Source organism: Panthera tigris, chromosome A2, assembly GCF_018350195.1.
Source record: "Panthera tigris isolate Pti1 chromosome A2, P.tigris_Pti1_mat1.1, whole genome shotgun sequence".
Classification (NCBI taxonomy): Eukaryota; Metazoa; Chordata; class Mammalia; order Carnivora; family Felidae; genus Panthera; species Panthera tigris.
This window is the reverse complement of record NC_056661.1, coordinates 121,844,521-121,862,838: the sequence shown is the minus strand read 5'-3', so window position 1 is coordinate 121,862,838 and position 18,318 is coordinate 121,844,521. Positions and strand designations below refer to the sequence as shown.

Below are 18,318 nucleotides of genomic sequence, written 5' to 3'. Positions count from 1 at the left end.
CTCAGCCTCAGCCCCTCCTGCTCTCTCCCTTCCCATCCCTCTTGCCAAATTAACTTTCCCAAAGAACATTTAAAAAAATCTTAACTGTGATGGTGCCCAAACACGTCAAGGAGCGTACAGTACCCATCTAAGTCTCAGCTCCTTAGCTCCACCCTCAGGAGCCTCCTGCCCTGAGCAGGTGACTACCTGCCTTCCCAAGATTCCCCTTTCCAACTCCAAAAAAGTCTTTAAGCCTCAGTCATTCCTCAGACACATCCTGCCTTTTTCCTATCCTTGTCACTTTGCTTATTCCACTCCTTCCACCTAAAGTGAAGAGCCTTAGGTCTCAGCTCAAACACACAACTCCCCTAAAGCTATTCACAGACCTCTCGTGAGAGGGAAAATATCCTTCCTTCCTTACCTTCCCAGAGGCCTTATTTGGGCTTCCCCTTGGGCCCTTTCCATATCCCCTCAGGGCCATTTTTGTGCTCAGGTCATGTCTCCTGTAAACTCCTTGAGGGTAGGCAGGTTGTGTTCTACATCTTCATCTTTTATGCAGCACCAACCACAGATCTATGACACAGTGGAGGTTGGATATGAGTTTCTTAAGCACTTTATTGCACCATCTACTAAAAAGTCATGGGAAGTTACATAGGAGAGATGGAACTCACTCATGATATTCAACTCCAGGAATATGTTAAATGAATAAGACCAACCTTCTCTCTCCTGATCTGATCTGGAGCTCCTCTGCAGATGAAGTTTAAAAAAAAGAGAAGGTTCATCAGTTTCCATGGGGAAATATGGAAGGGACCAGTTTATGTGTAGTTCCTCTGAAGCGTTGCTGTCTCTCTTCAGGTTTTATTGATTTCATCGTGGAACCCACCTTTACTGTGCTCACGGACATGACCGAAAAGATCGTGAGTCCTTTAATTGATGAAACCTCCCAAACTGGCGGGACAGGACAGAGGCGTTCAAGGTCAGTGCAGAAGCTTGAAGGGTGAGGGTCAGGTCGGTCTCTCCACAAGGACAGAGTCACTCCTTTGGGAGCGATGGGGGTTTTTCATAATGAGGTTTGCCCTCCCTCTCTTGTAAGAGAGATGTCTGCCTCTTTCTTTTTCTCAGAGGAGTTGAAGCTGTACTGTCTGTACTCTCCAGGCTGGCCGGGAAGGGAATGACCAAGGTCCACACCGTGACCAGAGCATTCCCAGTACAGGTTTCCTACCACATTCTCTCTTTCGGTGCTTTTGCTCGTGGCAACATCCACCCTGGCACTTTGATTGCCTGAGCCCAGACAGTCCTTGCTTCCCATACTCCAAAAAGACAGTCCCGCTGATCAGAGTCATCCCAAGAAATGAAACTCACTTTCATTTCTAGGTTCAGGAAGGGAATGAAGTGGAGGAAGGAAAAAAACCTGCAAGTTTTAAGCCACCCTCTGACACGGTTTCATTATATTGAGCATAGATTAGTGGCAGGTTCTGGAGTCAGAGTCCAGGTTAAACATCCCAATCCCATTACGTTGTACCTGTGTCATCTCAGGTGAGTTTTCTTGATTTCCCATGTAGGTTGTAATACTCCTAGGCTGGGGGAAAGACAAAGTGAGTTATTCAGTCTACATAAAGCCCTTATAACAGGATCAAGCACAGAGGAAATGCTTGCACCATGGCTAGTATTCCTGCCCCTCCCCTGCTTGTCCATGTAAAACCTGCGGCTTTGTCATAAATGAGAAAGGGGGGAAATGGAATTAATGGGAAAAATAAGAAAAGAGCAAGAAGGAGAGAAGGTAAGAGGAATATTAGGACAGTGGGATCCCGAACACTCAAGGTGAATGAACCCAGTGACGGCTGCTAACAAGGAGGACGGAAGCCTTCTCCCTGGTCCCCTGCCCCACGGGACTGGGCTGAAACGTATCCTGCTGGTCTAGTCAGCCAAGGTTGTCAGCGGGTGCGCATTTGTGTCAGTTACTGCGCAAGCCACCTGGAAGTGTATAATACCTTAAAGTTTCCCAGGAGGCTACACTTTCTATGTTTGCAAAAATGCCCGTGTTTCAAGCTTGAAGTAATATTCATTTTAAAAAATGTCTTTTGCATGTCTCATTTCCCACAATCTCTAAGGTGTCTGTACCTTTTCAGCTTCCCCCGAGGATACAAGGAAATCATCTTACTCTGGCCTTGGGGATCCTGGGGTCAGAGGCACTCAAGTACAGGGGGAGGTGGACCTGGAGAGAAAGAGGAACAAGTGACTGGGTAACTTGGAAAAGTGGTCAGTGTAGAAGCAGGTGGGTGCACTGTGGAACTAAGTAGGAGCCTGATTTCAAATTAGTTAACTTCGGAGAGTTGAAGCCAGAAGATTCATATGAGGGAATTCTAGTCATATTGAATAAGAAGATACCAATCAACAGAGAAGAAATACAGGGGATATGGATACTCAAGAAGCTGAAATCTTGATCTTTTTCTCCTGCTGAGAATACAGAATTTCCCATCTCTCACATATGGAAAGAGGAATTGCACCCCAATAACTTGAGGAGCATTGCTCACTCCTTTGTTGGGCTTGTTCACTGGGATATGTTTTTCAAACACTAACCGTCCTCTTGGGTATGACTTTTTGATCTCCAGTTTGAACAGCATCAGTTCGGCAGATGCGAAGCGATCGGGTGTCAAGAGCACTGGCTCAGAAGGAAGTGCGCCCGTCAACAGTTCTGTCATCCCCGTTGACTATAAGAGTTTTAAAGCCACGTGGACTGAGGTGGTGCACATCAATCGGGAGAGATGGAGGGCCAAGGTGCCCAAAGGTAACATGCTACTGGGGAACCTTCCTGGAGATCTGTCCAAATCCACTTAAAAAAACAAGGCATTGCCAACCCTGATTTCTAGGTATTGCAAATGAAGCACAATCTCAGGCTGTTTATCCAAATGGCGGAATGTTAGGCTCTACCGTCTTTTGCTGTTCATTGTACGTAATGCTCAGCACATGACAGAACGAGGCAGCCCACCGAGTCCCCATTTCAGCATGACCTTTGTGCTATATGACTAAATTCCTCTTTTTGGTATAAAGATTCTACAGAGGATGGGTGTTGTTATTTCTTGGTTTTTGCTAGACTACTTTCATTCTCATTTCGTGTCATGTGACACACTTGTGAGGCCTTAATTTCTTCCTTCCTCTAAGTAAAGCCTGGCCAATAGCCACCCCTGCCATTACGTTAGGACAGAGAGAGCTTTAATATCCTTGCATACGTTTTTATCTTCCTTTCATGTTCTCAACTTCTTTTCAGTCATAACTCAGACTGATCTTCTGAGATGAAGGTAACTTGTAGGTAAAATTCATTGAGGCCAACGTCAAAATTCATATCAGAAACATCATGACTCTTGGTACTGTAAATAAAAAAGACTGAAATCTGTGCGCTTCTTGAAAGCTGAAACCCATTTGCTCATACATGTATTTGTGTTTATTGAACACATACTACATGGTCCATACATACTACATGCTCATCTTGTAGTCTAGGGAGGAACACATACCTGAGATAAGGGCGTGATGCTGTGGTGCCTGATTCCAGGGAGGCACAAAAACATAGTTGGCTCTTGGGAGCTCAGCGAGGAGCTCAGTGAGGGGGCTGATCCCAGTAGGATTTGTGGAGGTGAGCCTTCAATAATAGTCAGTGCTTGTTAACATCTACTGAATGAATCCCTACTATGTGCCAGGCTCTGTGTTCTGTGCCAGGAGTGCAGAGGTGAATAACAGACATCCTCATCCTCAAAGCTCACAGTCTCTTGAGGGCAGGAGGCATTACCACAGAGTTTCTTTCAAAGAAAGAATGGAAGTTCACTGAAGGATTTGCACTTGTCACCAGCACTCACTGGCCCCTGTCGCCTGATCCTCATAACAAGGAAAGAGAGTTCTATCCTCAAACACAGCACTGACCCTTTCATCCACCAGTGCCCGCACAACACGTTGGAAGAAGTGCGGGAGTGGCTGGGCACAACACGTTCTGGCCCTGTTGGCCCCTCGTACTTCAGGGGGTGTTTCCGGTGTGGGAGAGAAGAGACCTCACTGCTGGAGTTAATCAGATGCCAGCCACTGTGGCTTGTCCACAGAATCCTGTCCAAGTGGCTGCTCATTTCATGTGGGGCAGAGGGTTTATATTTATATTTATGTTTATGGTGCTGTTAAGGCATAATTGGGCCCTTATCATTTCAGGACAGATGTTGCACCCTGAGCTACGGAGCCAACTTCTCTTCCGTACTTTAAGGGTAGCCTCTCACAGTGTATTCAGATGCTTTAAACATTTAAATTCTCCCTGTTGGCAGGCATTGCAAACAGCAGTGGCAGCTACTACCCCATCTCAAAAGAAGCACTCTCTTGTAATCAATTACACTCATTACGTTTGAAAATCCAATTCCTGACAACACACAGTCTAAAGAGGTACTTCAGAATAATTTGTTTGCAGTTATCTGGCTTCCTTAAGTTACCTTCTGAAACTAATGACCTGGGGGAGCGTTAGTTTCTTTTCCAGGAGAAAACTGGCCCTTTAAGAATGACAGATAAATAAAAGCGGATAATTACAAAATGTTAGGTATGCTGATGGAGATATGGTTAAGCTATTTTGGAAGCATAAAGGGACGTTTCCCTAAACCTGTTTATTTGGGTATTTGGGAAGGCATCCTGTAGCCAGGACTTCAAGGATGCTTGAGGCTGAGTCCTGAAGGAGGTGCTATATTTAAAAATGGGGAACAAGGAGGGAGTGGATACAGGCACAAAGCCTGGATTATGTATGTTTTGTGGGAGAATAGTTTGAATATCAAAGCAAATTTCAGTTAGTGGGGAAATGGAGAATTGAATCCCTATTTGCACTGTGCTCTTTGGCAGATTCATGTAGATTTCTTGAGAAAATTACCTTCTGGGGATGATAATACACATCACAGAGCTGATGCAAAGAACAGAAATAATATATGAAAAGCACTGAGAACAGAGCCTGTGTGTGGTTAGTGCCTGATAACTCATAGCTGTTACTTTAAAAAATTGGAAAAGAAAGTTAGAGGTTTGAATGCAGAGTTATGAAGACGGTGGTAAAAATACTAACCTATATCTAATACTTTATTACATTTTCAGCTTCCTGGTAATGCTGTTGACTAGTTCACTGGTGTTAAGAAATTCAGTTTGCATCTCTTTTCCCTCTGGTGATCAGTTTATACCAGATTATCCCAGGCTGTTTTGCCTATTGTTCTTTTCTATCAGAAAACCGTGATTTCAAGAAAGCCTGACCTGTATGGAGCACTTGAACCTATGTTGTTATTAAATGGGTTAGAATGGGATCTAAAGTCTTGGTTTTACTGACCAACTTGATTTACAAAGCGAGCTAGACCAGAACCCATAGTTGTTAGAAAAGATTAAACCAATATTTCTTAACAGCTCTCAGGGCTGAAAATTATTGTTCCCAAACAAAGATGTGTAGCTATAATAATTTGCAAGTCTAATCGATATTGATCAATTGAAAATTTTTTTTAATGTTTGTTTTTGAGAGAGAGAGAGAGAGAGAGACAGAGAAAGACAGAGGGCAAATGGGGGAGGGCAGAGAGAGAGGGAGACACAGAATCTGAAGTAGACTCCAGGCTCTGAGCTGTCAGCACAGAGCCTGACGCAGGGCTTGAACTCACAAACCATGAGATCCTGACCTCAGCCGAAGTCGATGCTTAACCGACTGAGCCACCCAGGCTCAATATTGATCAATTTTTGTTTAGTATTTAATACTTTTTAAACATTTTTTTCTGGTGTAAGAATAATTTGTGTTTAGGTTACAGTGCTGACATATAAGTAAGATATATAAAGAAGAAAATAAAAATCACTTCAAACCTCTCCAACCAGACATAGCTATTAGTGAAATTCTGATGTATTCTTTTTTTCTTTTCTTTTTCTTCTCTTTTATTTTTTTTAGTATGAAATTTATTGTCAAATTGGTTTCCATACAACACCCAGTGTTCATCCCAACAGGTGCTCTCCTCAACGCCCATCACCTACCCCCGCCCCCCCCATCAACCCTCAGTTTATTCTCAGTTTTAAGAGTCTCTTATTGTTTGGCTCTCTCCCTCTCTAACTTTTTTTTCCTTCCCCTCCCCCATGGTCTTCTTTTAAGTTTCTCAGGATCCGCATAAGAGTGAAAACGTATGGTATCTGTCTTTCTCTGTAGGACTTATTTCACTTAGCATAACACTCTCCAGTTCCATCCACATTGCTACAAAAGGCCAGATTTCATTCTTTCTCATTGCCAAGTAGTATTCCATTGTATGTATAAACCACAACTTCTTTATCCATTCATCAGTTGATGGACATTTAGGTTCTGTCCATAATTTGGCTATTGTTGAAAGTGTTACTATAAACATTGGGGTACAAGTGCCCCTATGCATCAGCACTCCTGTATCCCTTGGGTAAATTCCTAGCTGTGCTATTGCTGGTTTATTTTTATTTTTTAATGCTTATTTTTATTTTTGAGAGAGAGAGAGAGAGAGAGAGGGAGAGCAAATGAGTGCAAGCAGGGCAGGGGCAGAGAGAGCAAGACACGGAATCAGAAGCAGGCTCCAGGTTCTGAGCTGTCAGCACAGAGCCCTCTACATGGGGTTAGATCTCATGAACCGTGAGATCATGACCTGGGCTGAAGTCGGACCCTCAACCAACTGAACCATCCAGGTGCCCCCGATGTAATTATTTTTAATTTTATTTATCATGCATATATATAAGTAAAAATTTTCCCCATACATTGTATTTCATTTAACTATTTCATTTTTAAACACTTTTTTTAAGTTTATTTATTTATTTTGGGAGAGACAGAGATAGTGTGAGTGGGGGAGGGGGAGAAAGAGAGGGAGAGAGAAAATCCCAAGCAGGCTCCGTGCTACCAGTGCAGAGCCTGATGTGGGGCTCAAATTCATGGAACTGCGAGATCGTAACCTAAGCCAAAACCAAGAGCTGGATGCTTACCTCACTGAGCTACCCAGGTGCCCCTCACTTTACTATTTCTATTTTGAGCACTTTATCTTCATACTAGTATTCTTGGAAAGTATGATTTAAATGTCTGCATTGTATGTGATACCATAGTTTAATCATTCCTCCATTTCTGCACATTTTGGTTTCCAATTCTTCATTATTGCATATCACAGTGTTAAAAACATGCAAGTTCAAAAGTCTTTGAGCCTATGTGTGATTATTTATCTAGGATAAATTTCTAGGTGTGAAATTTCCTCTGTCAAAGTAGATGAAAAACTGTAAGGCTCTTGATATATATTATCAAATTTCTCTCTGGCAATTTTTTTCAACTAATATTATCTCCCAATAGAAGTGGGAAATATTTCCCTATATCCCCCCTTCATTTTTCCATTAAAATGTTTATATTTTTACTGTTGATTCATATTAACTCTTTATATGTTAAGGATGGTAATTCATCAGTTGACAAAGTATCTTGCAACTTCTGCCCTGCACTAGTTTGTCCTATGCCTTTTAATTTTATGTTCTTTTTTTCCCTGATAAGTATAGTCACGATCTCTGAACATATAACATTACTACAATATTTTCAGTAGGACTATATTTCCTGTGCTCTAGCTTTTATCTCCATGACTTATTTATTTGTAACTGGACTTTGTATCTTTTAATCCCCTTTATCTATTTAATCCATCTCCCTACCCCGCAGCTAACTTTATAAATGGTCTTTTAAAATATATCCTATTTTTATTTTACCAGAGATTTCCTTTACATTTTTATTGACCTATGTGTATCAATGTAAATAGGAAATGGTATGGCTGAGCTTGGGTGGCTTACTCTGTTAAAGCGTCCAACTTCGGCTCAGGTCATGATCTCATGGTTCGTGGGTTCAAGCTCCTCATCGGAATCTGTGCTGACAGCTCAGAGCCTGGAGCCTGCTTCAGATTCTGGGTCTCCCTCTTTCTCTGCCCCTCCCCTGCTTGCACTCTGTCTCTCTCTCAGAAATTAATAAAACATTTTAAAAAATTAAATTAAGTAATTGTATATAATGACACTCCTTTGCAAATGCTGATTTATGGAATTTTTATTTATTTCCTACATAATCACTGTTTTTGTTGAAATACTATGAGATTTTTAATCTAGGTGATTATAAGTAGATTATTATTTTATAATTAACTTAACCTTTAATATTATTTGTAATATTTGCATCAAGTTTTATATGTATTAAACAATTATTTCCATTGAACGCTAAGATTTACTAGTTTTATTGCACATCATTAATATATTTCCTTATTCTTAAGTTTCTAATATTAGTTGAATTTTTCTATCAGTTGGAGCACTTTTTGGCTTCAGTTTTTAAAAGGTGAAAGATTTATGCGATCTGAAGAGAAACCAGAGCATTTGGCTTCAGTTTTTAGAAAGATCCTGTGTGAACACCTTCTGGGTCCTTAGATAGCTGGAGATATTTTTCTGTTGTTTTTGTATACAACTAAGAGTTAACTATTCAAAATTCATATAGTATTTTGGTTGTTTTTCAGTTTCCTTTTCTCTCTCTCTCTCTGTAGGTAGTTTAAGAAGGCAATTCAGAAAATTTTACCAAGGGATAACTACTGCAATACCATTTTTAACCAAGAGACTACAAACCATTATTCAGAAAGGGAGATGAAATGAAATCAATGTAGTTCTCCCAGAATGCATAGCATGCAGCGTGGGATAGGACCAGCTCTAAGGAGAAGCAAGATTTGTGGATCATGAGGGCCCTGCTCTGCTTTGCTCTACCTTTACTCATTAGCTGCTGGTTTGGGCCATTTTCATAATGAGTCAAATCCCCACAGATATCCTGAAATGGGAAGCAAAAGGAAATGCAGTTGAACTATGGCATTTGCTTCCTACTAGTCTAGAAGCCTATGAGTGCCATGGATGCTAAATCTAACACCTGACAAGTTAAATCTATATATATTATCATTGGAACCTTATAGCACAAATTAATTGTGCGCTAGTCTACTTTTTCTCTTTGTAGGAAAGGCTTATGTATCTTGTATGTCTGAAAATATATGAGAATCTGTTTGCAGTGGCACAAACATACCTTCTGCTGATTTTTTTCTTAGTTACATGTTTGCTTGTTTTTGTCTACTTATTTTGAGTAGTATCGCTGGGTGCTGATAGCTGATCACACTAATTTCAGTTATTTCACAGAATCATTGAGAGATGGGAGTAGAGTAGTGAAGTGGAAGAACATGGCAAAGCCACGTGCTGGAACACAGTCGCCACAGGGACAGGAGTCATATAGTAGGGCAGGCTGCCTGGGATCTGATTGTAATGTCATAAGAGCTGCCATTCATTAATTCAAACATTAATTGACCGCTTTCAGCTGTAGTTGAGCAAACATGGATTTGTTTCTGAAATGGACCTTCTCCCCGTTTTTATTTTTCCTTGCTAGATTTCCATAGAAAATTGTTCTGACTCAGTTGTCAAATAAATTTTTCTTGCTCACATATTTTATGCTCTTCTGTAGCAAACCAGAATTTAACACCTTCAGTTTTTATCAGTTGCTTTTGACTTGTGGATATTTTGAATGTTGAAAGTTTGCCACAGATTCAGTGGGGATTCTGTGAGGGGACCATAAACTATTTAACCTGCTACCTGAATGTGAGTGAATTCCCCTCCCCCTCACTTTTCCTCTCTATATAGTAAGTACAGTCATCTTTTTTTACTCACCTGTATTTAGTGGTTAAGGAAACCAACATTTGTCAAATGGCTAACTCTTTCAAGATAGGACTTTAGAGTTTGTATGCTTTCTGTATTTTACACAGGTCTAGATTACAGATGGAATATGTACAAGTCAGGTTCATTGGCAGATTGGGCAAATCATACCCATTGTGTGCATTTTCACTTAGTTAACAAATACTCCATGAGCGTCTTCTATGTGCCAGATGCTGTGAATTCAGTGATGGAGATGACATTTGACTTCTGTCTCTCGGGCACTATGCGAGGGTGAGAGGAAGTCTGGGCGAACATTCCAGGGGGCCTCCTGTGACCCTGTAGTCCACTGAGAATGCCATTTCACTATTTTCTGCAGGGGCATCTTCTTACTCTTTAGTTGTACTTTTCTGTAGAAGTCAGAAGAGATATCATACTCTATATGTGCATAATTAAGTTATTTTGTAAAGAAATCTTTCCTCGCCTTTTCATTGTAAAGTATAAATGCATCCTCTTGGGAAGTAGAATGTCAGGAAATAGTGAATGGCAAACATTTAAAATTTAAATGAGTGCTCATCAATCCTGATTGCATGTTAGAATCATCTGGAGAGCATTTAAAATATCCTATTCTTGCCCCTCTCCCTCCAGAATACGATTTAATTTGTCTGGGGTGACACCAAGGCATTGAGTTGGATAGGTGGATAGATGAATCAATGAAAAGAGTAATAAAAACTTCATAATATATTAAGGAGGACATTGAAGCCAGGCAAATCTAGGGGCGGGAGAAGCCAAGTGAAGCCAGAGATCATCGACATCCACAAAATACAATACAGTTCAATGACAGGTGAACCTGGATCAGATTTGGGCTTTGTGCTCTTAACCAGGTAAAACAGGGGAAACAACCACTCTGGTGACCATTAGATTAAAAACAAACTTGTCGTCTGTGAAAGCTAGCTTTTTCAGCACCAACACTAACCAAGGGAAATCAAGAGGACCCCTGATAATAATGAGGTGTAGGATATTTTTAACACAACACATCTAGATTTAAAAAATGAAATAATGTTTTCTATAATGGATGGCACAATCTGGAAAGCCTTTTGAGTCAGTTGAATGCTAAACGGGGTGAGTCTCTACCCTAAGGGATGATTGGTCTCTGTTAGGTGTGTGTCACTTTCTGCAACCAAGTGCCACTTTATTGCCTCCAAGGCCCCCGCATGATCTCAATTCTGCATGTCCTTGGCCATTTGACCACATCATCTGTCACTAACCTCTTCTAAACTTGTGGTAGCCATACTGACTAACTCAATATCCCTTGAACATTCTACACTCATTCCTACCTCATGGCCTTGACATTTTTAAATTCCTCTGTCTTATATGCCATTTCCCCTAATTATTGCACAGCCAGCAATTCATGACAAAGAATCTGGTCAAATTGCACTTTCTTTACCTCCTGATGCAATGCCACCTCCCTCCTTTATGTTTATTGTGTTCCATCATATTATTTTGCTTCACCATTTTTATAAAACCCTTTCACCACCTGAAATTATCTTAGTGACTTGTTTACTTAATTATGATCTTTTCTATTTCATAATTCTTACGTGCTGCTACATTCCCAGCACCTAAAATGGTGCTTGACACTGTAGCTATTCAATAAACTATCAGTTGAATGAACCAATCTATCTTTTCATGTATACTTGACCATATGTAATTATGCCATGTTTTTGATGAAACACAGAGCCAGATCCTTTCATAGTAAGCAGAATTGGAAATACGGCTGACATCCTGTCACTAAAGGGGAAGATACAGACCAGGACACCTGGCCAAACTAAAGGCCACCTCTAATCTTGTGGACAGTTTGAAGACCTGTGTTTTGTAAGGCCTAATTATCCTCTTCCTACTTAAAAAATTTTTTTTAAATGTTTATTTATTTTTGAGAGAGACAGAGACAGAATGCGAGTAGGTTAGGGGCAGAGAGAGAGGGAGACACAGAATCCGAAGCAGGCTCCAGGCTCTGAGCTGTCAGCACAGAGCCTGGTGTGGGGCTTGAACTCACGAGCTGTGAGATCATAACCTGAGCCTAAGTCGGACGCTCAACTGACTGAGCCACCGAGGCGCCCCATCCTCATCCTACTTTTAAATTCACAAACAGTGACCTGAAACTGTATTGTTCTAGTGGCAATTATTTTTCCTGTCTTTCTGTTTTGTAATCAGTTGTTTATGTTTAAACTCCAGATCCTAAACAGATCTACATGAAACTCCAATTTTCACAGTGGCACAGGAGAGTTTTGTAATGTACCTGAGCCTTGACTTCACTTCCATAAAATATGGTTTTAGTAATAATAGCTACTGTTTAAAGGTATTTTGAGAATGTAAGGAAGTATTCCTTGAAAAGCACTTAGCATAATACCTGGCATAGAGGACACACTCAAGAGAAGTCACTGATGATAATATTGAAATTGCCAATTATAATCTTGATTTATTCATTATCATTATCCTTATTATTATTATTTTCTCCCTTCCCTCCCTTATAATCCACTGATTTCACAAATGACATCACCATGAACCAATTTTATTGGTTTCCTGAATATACACACTAATCTGATGTGAATTAACCAAAAATATACCCCAAACACTCAGTGCAAAGGCTTGGTTTTGTTCAAAGAGGCAATTTCCCTAATAGTGTGACCTCTTTTTATCTTTTCTGTGCCTTTCCTAACTTGCCCTGGGTACAGAGGAGAAGGCCAAGAAGGAAGCAGAGGAAAAAGCTCGCCTGGCCGCGGAGGAGAAGCAAAAGGAAATGGAAGCCAAAAGCCAGGCTGAAGAAGGCGCGGCTGGCAAAGCTGAGAAAAAGACATCTGGGGAAGCTAAGAATCAAGTCAATGGAACTCGCACAAACAAAAGCGACAACCCTCGTGGGAAAAGTTCCAAAGCTGAGAAGTCCTCAGGAGAAAAACAACAGAATGGTGAGTACAGTTTCACCGGTGAAAGGCTCTTTTCGGGGTGCTGATGACGTGATGAATGGAAACTGGCCAACAGCCACACCCGTGAGGACGCCTCTCAGGACAGGGCTTCTGTGGTCTTCCAGCTGCTGCTGATCACACCTCACTGGGCTGTGGACCCCATTAGGATCCCATCAAAAGCAGCCAGAGGCTTGCTTGAGCCATTCTCTCTGGGGAGATTTATACCTTCCAGGCCTTTCCCAGCTGTTCTGGAGACTCTGGCCAGTGCCTGCCTATCCACTGAGGAAATACCTGTTAACAATCCCAGCACGTTCCTGAGGGCTTATTGCCCAGGTGGGTGGACCGGAAAATCAGTCTTCCATATGTACTATCCCTTTAGTAGGCAGGGCTGGGGCCCTGGTCTATCTAGGGTCTGTTCCTATAGTATGTGTCTGGCCATCTGTAGGTGAGTAAGTATATACATTAGGGTGACCACCCTGGCTGGGACTGAGGGGTTTCCTGCATGCAGAGCTTTAGGTTTAAAATTTTTTTTAATGTTTATTTTTGAGAGAGAGACCGCATGAATCAGGGAGGGGCAGAGAGAGAGAGACACAGAATCCAAAGCAGGCTCCAGGTTCTGAGCTGTCAGCACAGAGCCTGACGTGGGGCTCGAACTCGTGAACCACAAGATCATGACCTGAGCCGAAGTCAGATGCTCAACCGACTGGGCCACCCAGGTGCCCCAGAACTTTAGGTTTTAAGACCAGAAAAGTACCAGGATGATCTGGATGATTGTACTTACTGTTGATGATTTCTTAATATTTAAGGCAACAGATATTTATTGGTTAATAACTATGTGCGAAGCACTGTGCTTGGCACTGAGAATTTAGAAATGGAAAAGCCATAGGAAGTCCCCAATCTCATAGGGGTATGAACATCCTCAGAAGTGATTCCGAGCTAGTAACAGTAGTAGCATGGCTGATAAAATGCCCAAGGATCATGTCAAAAAAGAGACATTAGCTTTGTTGCATCTGGGGATTGTGGAATGGAGAAATGTCACAGAAAACTTCAGGAGGTGGTGATGCCTGAGCTTTGCTTTAAATGCTGAAGTTTGCTGGTCAGATGGGAGACTGGGACTTCTTAGACAGAGGGAGCAAGATGAGCTAAGGCACAAGGGCATGGAGTTGGTTACCTTCTTCAGGGAAGAGCAGGAAGTTCAGAGTCTCTGGAGCTGTCAAATGCCAGGTTGTGGCAAGGTAGTTTTGCAGTCAGACAGACCTGGATTCAAGTTACAGCTGTGCCTCCCACTTCTAAGTGGCCATGGCCAGGTTACTTAACCTTCTCCTGTCTCTGTAAAATGTGTGTAATAATATCTGCTCACAGCAAGGACCACTTGTGAGCTTCCAGTAATGATAATGATAGCAAAAAACAATTACAGCAATAGAACAAACTAGGATTTATTGACTATACACCAGATGCTGGGTTTTTTTTTTAATGTTTATTTATTTTTGAGAGAGAGAAAGAGAGAGACAGAGAGTGTGCATGTGCACGAGCAGGGGAGGTGCAGAGAAAGAGAGACATAGAATCTGAAGCAGGCTCCAGGCTCTGAGCTGTCAGCACAGAACCCAGCACGGGGCTCGAACCCACAAACCACGGAATTATGACCTGAGCCAAAGTCAGACACTTAACCGACTAAGCCACCCAGGTGCGCCTACATCAGATGCTGTGTTAAGTCCTCTCTTTATGTATGTATTCTCTTACCTGCTTCGTAGGGCCATACTATAGGTATTATGTATGCTACATAGCCTGAGTAAATGAGAAATATATAGAAGGTGCTTAGCACGATGCTCTCCGGTTATTTTTATAATGAACATATATAACATGTAGAATCAGAAAACAGTATTTTAATACATATGATAATGATGATATCTCATATCACGTTTCAAGAATTTTACATAAATTCCCTCAGGTAACCTCATGACCACCATAGGAGGTAGAGAAGGCCTTTATCCACTTGTCCAGACTCTCAGCAGCCTGGTTCTAGAGACTGCTCATAGCTCATTTGTTTTGTATTCAGGTGCATCATGGTCCAGAAAATATGTTCAGCTTTATAAGAATTTATGATATACCTGTTGGAGTGTTAGAGGGCAGTGCGAAAGACCCCATCTCATCCACTCCTGAGGTCAGAACCAACTAAGAGAGAGATACCAGAATCAAAAAGTCCATGATCAAAATATTAGCTCTACTGCAGCTAGAATTGAATTGGAAAATGTGACCTTGGTCTGCTGAGCACATGGGCTACGTCACACATCTGCCCTGAGCTGAGCTTAGCCAACCAGACACTGGCAGAGCAGGCGGGACTAGGACCACCACCCCTGCCTCCCGCCACCACCCCAGCATCCTAGCACCCCAGCAGGCTGCTTCTGGAGTGGGTGAAAAGGTGTATGTTTTGTGGAAAACACATCTCAAAGGGAGCTGGGAACCAGAGAAATGGGTGGCTGGGCCGAGCTTTGCATTCTCAAACTCCTCCTTCTAGACGAGTCTCTCCTTCCCAAAGGAGGAATATGTAAGGCCTCCTGAGAGAGGCAAGATGTATTTCTTCCCTATTTGTTTGTCTTTTAGGAAAGTGGGTAAAAAAATGGCTTTCCCTTAATCAACATAGTCATTGTAATATCTCTAACATTTAATGAATGCTTAACATCTGCCAGACATTGTACATGAGATTTTATCTACATTTAAAAATACTAATAACTCTGGAGGTACATACTTCGTTCCCATTTTACAGATGAGGAAACTGAAACTCAGAGAGGTTAAATCACTTTCTTAAGGTCAAGAAACCACTAAGTAGAGATTTCAAGTCAAATTCAGGTCCGAGTCCAAATTTTATATTTCATAATCAGCATGTCCCTACTATTTGCAAGTTTTGGCACTACTGGGGAGAACAGGAAATCAGAAAAATATTGAGGCTCAGTGGAGGTCCACAAGAAGCTTATGATCTGTTTATTCCCGGGATTGGCACACTTTTTCTGTAAAAGACCAGATAGTGAATAGTGTAGGCTTTGGGAGCTATGCAGTCCCTGTTACAACTGCTTAACACTCCTGTTTTAGTGCAAGCAGCTACAGCTAACATATAAACAAATCGGCATGGCCATATTCCAATAAAACTTTATTTATGAAAATTCAAGTTTCAATCCTATACAATTTTCAAACATCATTAAATATTCTTCCATTTTTTCAACCATTTAATAATGTAAAAACTATTCTTAGTTTGTGAGCCATGTAAGACCAGGTACTGGGCCATTTTGGCCCATGGGCCATAGTTTACCAATCCCGGGTCTGGTCAGGGAGAGAAACCAATGAACATAAACATGCCAGTCATAGAAATGGTTATGAATTTTATGAAATGGGTACAAACAAATACCCAGAGAGGGCAAAGGTGGCAGTAATTTATTTTGAAGGCTGTAAGAGGGAGAGCCTGAAAGGAACAAACAGGAGCCCAAGTTTTCAGCTAGGCTGGGTTGGTTTCACAACTGTGTTTATTTCCCAAAGTAATCAACAGTCTACCATTTCCCTTAAAAATTAAGTATTAAATAAGAGATGGGAAAATAAGTCAATTTTGAGCAATAATAAGAAAGGCTAATGGTGGTTTGAGACTGTGTTACAGGAGCCTAATTAAAATGATTTATAACTGTGCAGAAAGGCTCTTTTGTTTCCCCTGTTTATTGAATAACAGCTCACATCAGCCATTACTCCATATACAACCCATGGGAAATTACCTAATGGGTTATGTTCAAGGAACATCATCAAACAAACATGTGTCACTTTCCCAGCACCCTTCTTTGTGGTCGCCCAAGATACTTCCAGGATAGAACTGAAGGATTTTGGTTAAGTGGGGTTCTGGAGGTGTGGTCCTCTTCAGCAACTATGAGATCCCCTAAGCTCTGGTCTCCATCAAGGTACTTTCTCTATCAGCCTCCCCAACCCTGACTGAGGAGAAGGCAGGCTGCCACAAGCTGCTGGCTAGAATCCAGCAAATTGAACCCCTCCTGCTGACTTCTGGAAGACATCCTGGTCTTTTGCTGCAGCTGTACCTAAATCTCCAGTCCAGGGAAACCCTGAAGGCATAAAGCATTGTGCATTAGGGGTGTGAAGGCTCATTTGGGAAAGGAATCCTCATTTTTCTTAAGATCCTTGAATCTATCTCTGGCATCCTTAAAACAGGAAGAAGCCAGTATTTGAACTGTTTCATGGAACCTCCAAAGGAATCCTCTCTTTGGCCATTAATGGTGGTAAAGGGTGGTGACCATTTCCTTCACTTGAACTCCTCCTGCTTACACTGTGGCTAGAGTTGACCTTTTTCCTCAATCCCTTCAGCCAGTTCATCCCATTCAGAATTAAGAGGAAACTTGGAGAATTTACTGACTCCCAACTTAACTTAGGATTTGTCGAATTTCATTGAAAATACATTGTTAATGTATCACAACCCAAAATGGTCTTGAGTTTTCCTTATATAATCATTTCTTTATAAATCTGTAGACCAAAGGCATTTAGAAATGGCAACAGTGAACAGAAGCCCGAAATCAGAAAGTTAAACTTCATAGTGAAGTTGCAAGATACAGTAGTTGAGAGCTTAGCCTCTAGAATCAGACCCATCTATGTATACTGTAGTAAATTACTTTATCCGTGCCTTAGGTTCCAGAGCCATAAAATGGAGATGACAATATGAGTTTCATGTCAATTCTTCACAAGTCGGTTTAAACAAAATCACTTTGTAGAAAGATCAATTGGCCATTTATGCAAAAACTATTAGTCGAATGGCTTAAACCAGATCCACGGTAGCCAACAGGAGCAGTCGTGCTGCCAGAAGGAGACGCATATGCAAGGTTATGGGCATACACAGTGCACTGTGTTCAACAAAGCTGGACCAACCAGTGTATGACAGAGTGGCTGCAGGGAAGTTAGAAGAAAACTCAGACTTGGAAAATCTCTTCAATCATTTGATGAGTTTGTTATTCTGCAGATTGATCCTTTAGTGAATTCATCTTTGATGAATTTATCTACTTTCAATAGTAGTACCTTCATAATGGGGTTGTTACAAGAATTTAATGAAATGATGCATGCAAAGCATTTAGCACACTGCCTGGCACAAAGAAAGCAAAAAGAGATAGGACCCTGCTCACTTCTTCCTGGTTGTAATTATTCTTAGGGTCTTTTCCCTTCAATAGTACCAGTATTTTAGTTGTAATCTATTCTGGGTTTTATGCAGGCTACAACAGAAAGATGCCATCAGTAAGACTGTAAGAAAAAATTCCAAAACTTGAGAATAAGGCTGGGGGAAAGGGTGCCATGTCCTTTCAATGTCACACTGGCATACTGTTGAACACACATGCCCAGGGATTAATTATCTTAGACAGGGGTCAGCAGACTTTTTTTGCGTAGACCCAGCCAGTAACTATTCCTGGTTTTGCGTGTCTCTCTTGCAACCATACAGCTCCTACCACTATAGCATGAAAGCAGCCACAGACAATATATAAATGACTGTTTCCAAAAAAACCTTTCTTTCCAGATTGGCCCACGAGCTATAGTTTGATGACCCTGGCTGTGGGAGAACATGACTATGTCTAACTTTGTCATTTACTGTTTGACTCAAGCCTAGGTGCTATGAAGTTATATGCTAACTTACAGATTTTTGACTGTTAGAGGAGATAACCCCCCAAAGGTTTTGATTTTATTGTAC

General features: G+C 41.3%; 1 protein-coding gene across 8 annotated transcripts in view; it reads left to right on the top strand.

Annotated features, from left to right (window-relative positions):
• Window positions 1–18,318, top strand: part of PDE1C (phosphodiesterase 1C) — a 292,772-nt gene that overhangs the window by 223,097 nt on the left and 51,357 nt on the right. For all 8 annotated transcript variants that reach the window (XM_007090530.3, XM_042969425.1, XM_042969431.1 and 5 more), the window contains 3 exons: window positions 835–955; window positions 2,592–2,767; window positions 12,375–12,605. In XM_007090530.3, coding sequence (XP_007090592.1) covers window positions 835–955; window positions 2,592–2,767; window positions 12,375–12,605 — 528 coding nt within the window. The remainder of the gene's footprint in view (window positions 1–834; window positions 956–2,591; window positions 2,768–12,374; window positions 12,606–18,318) is intronic.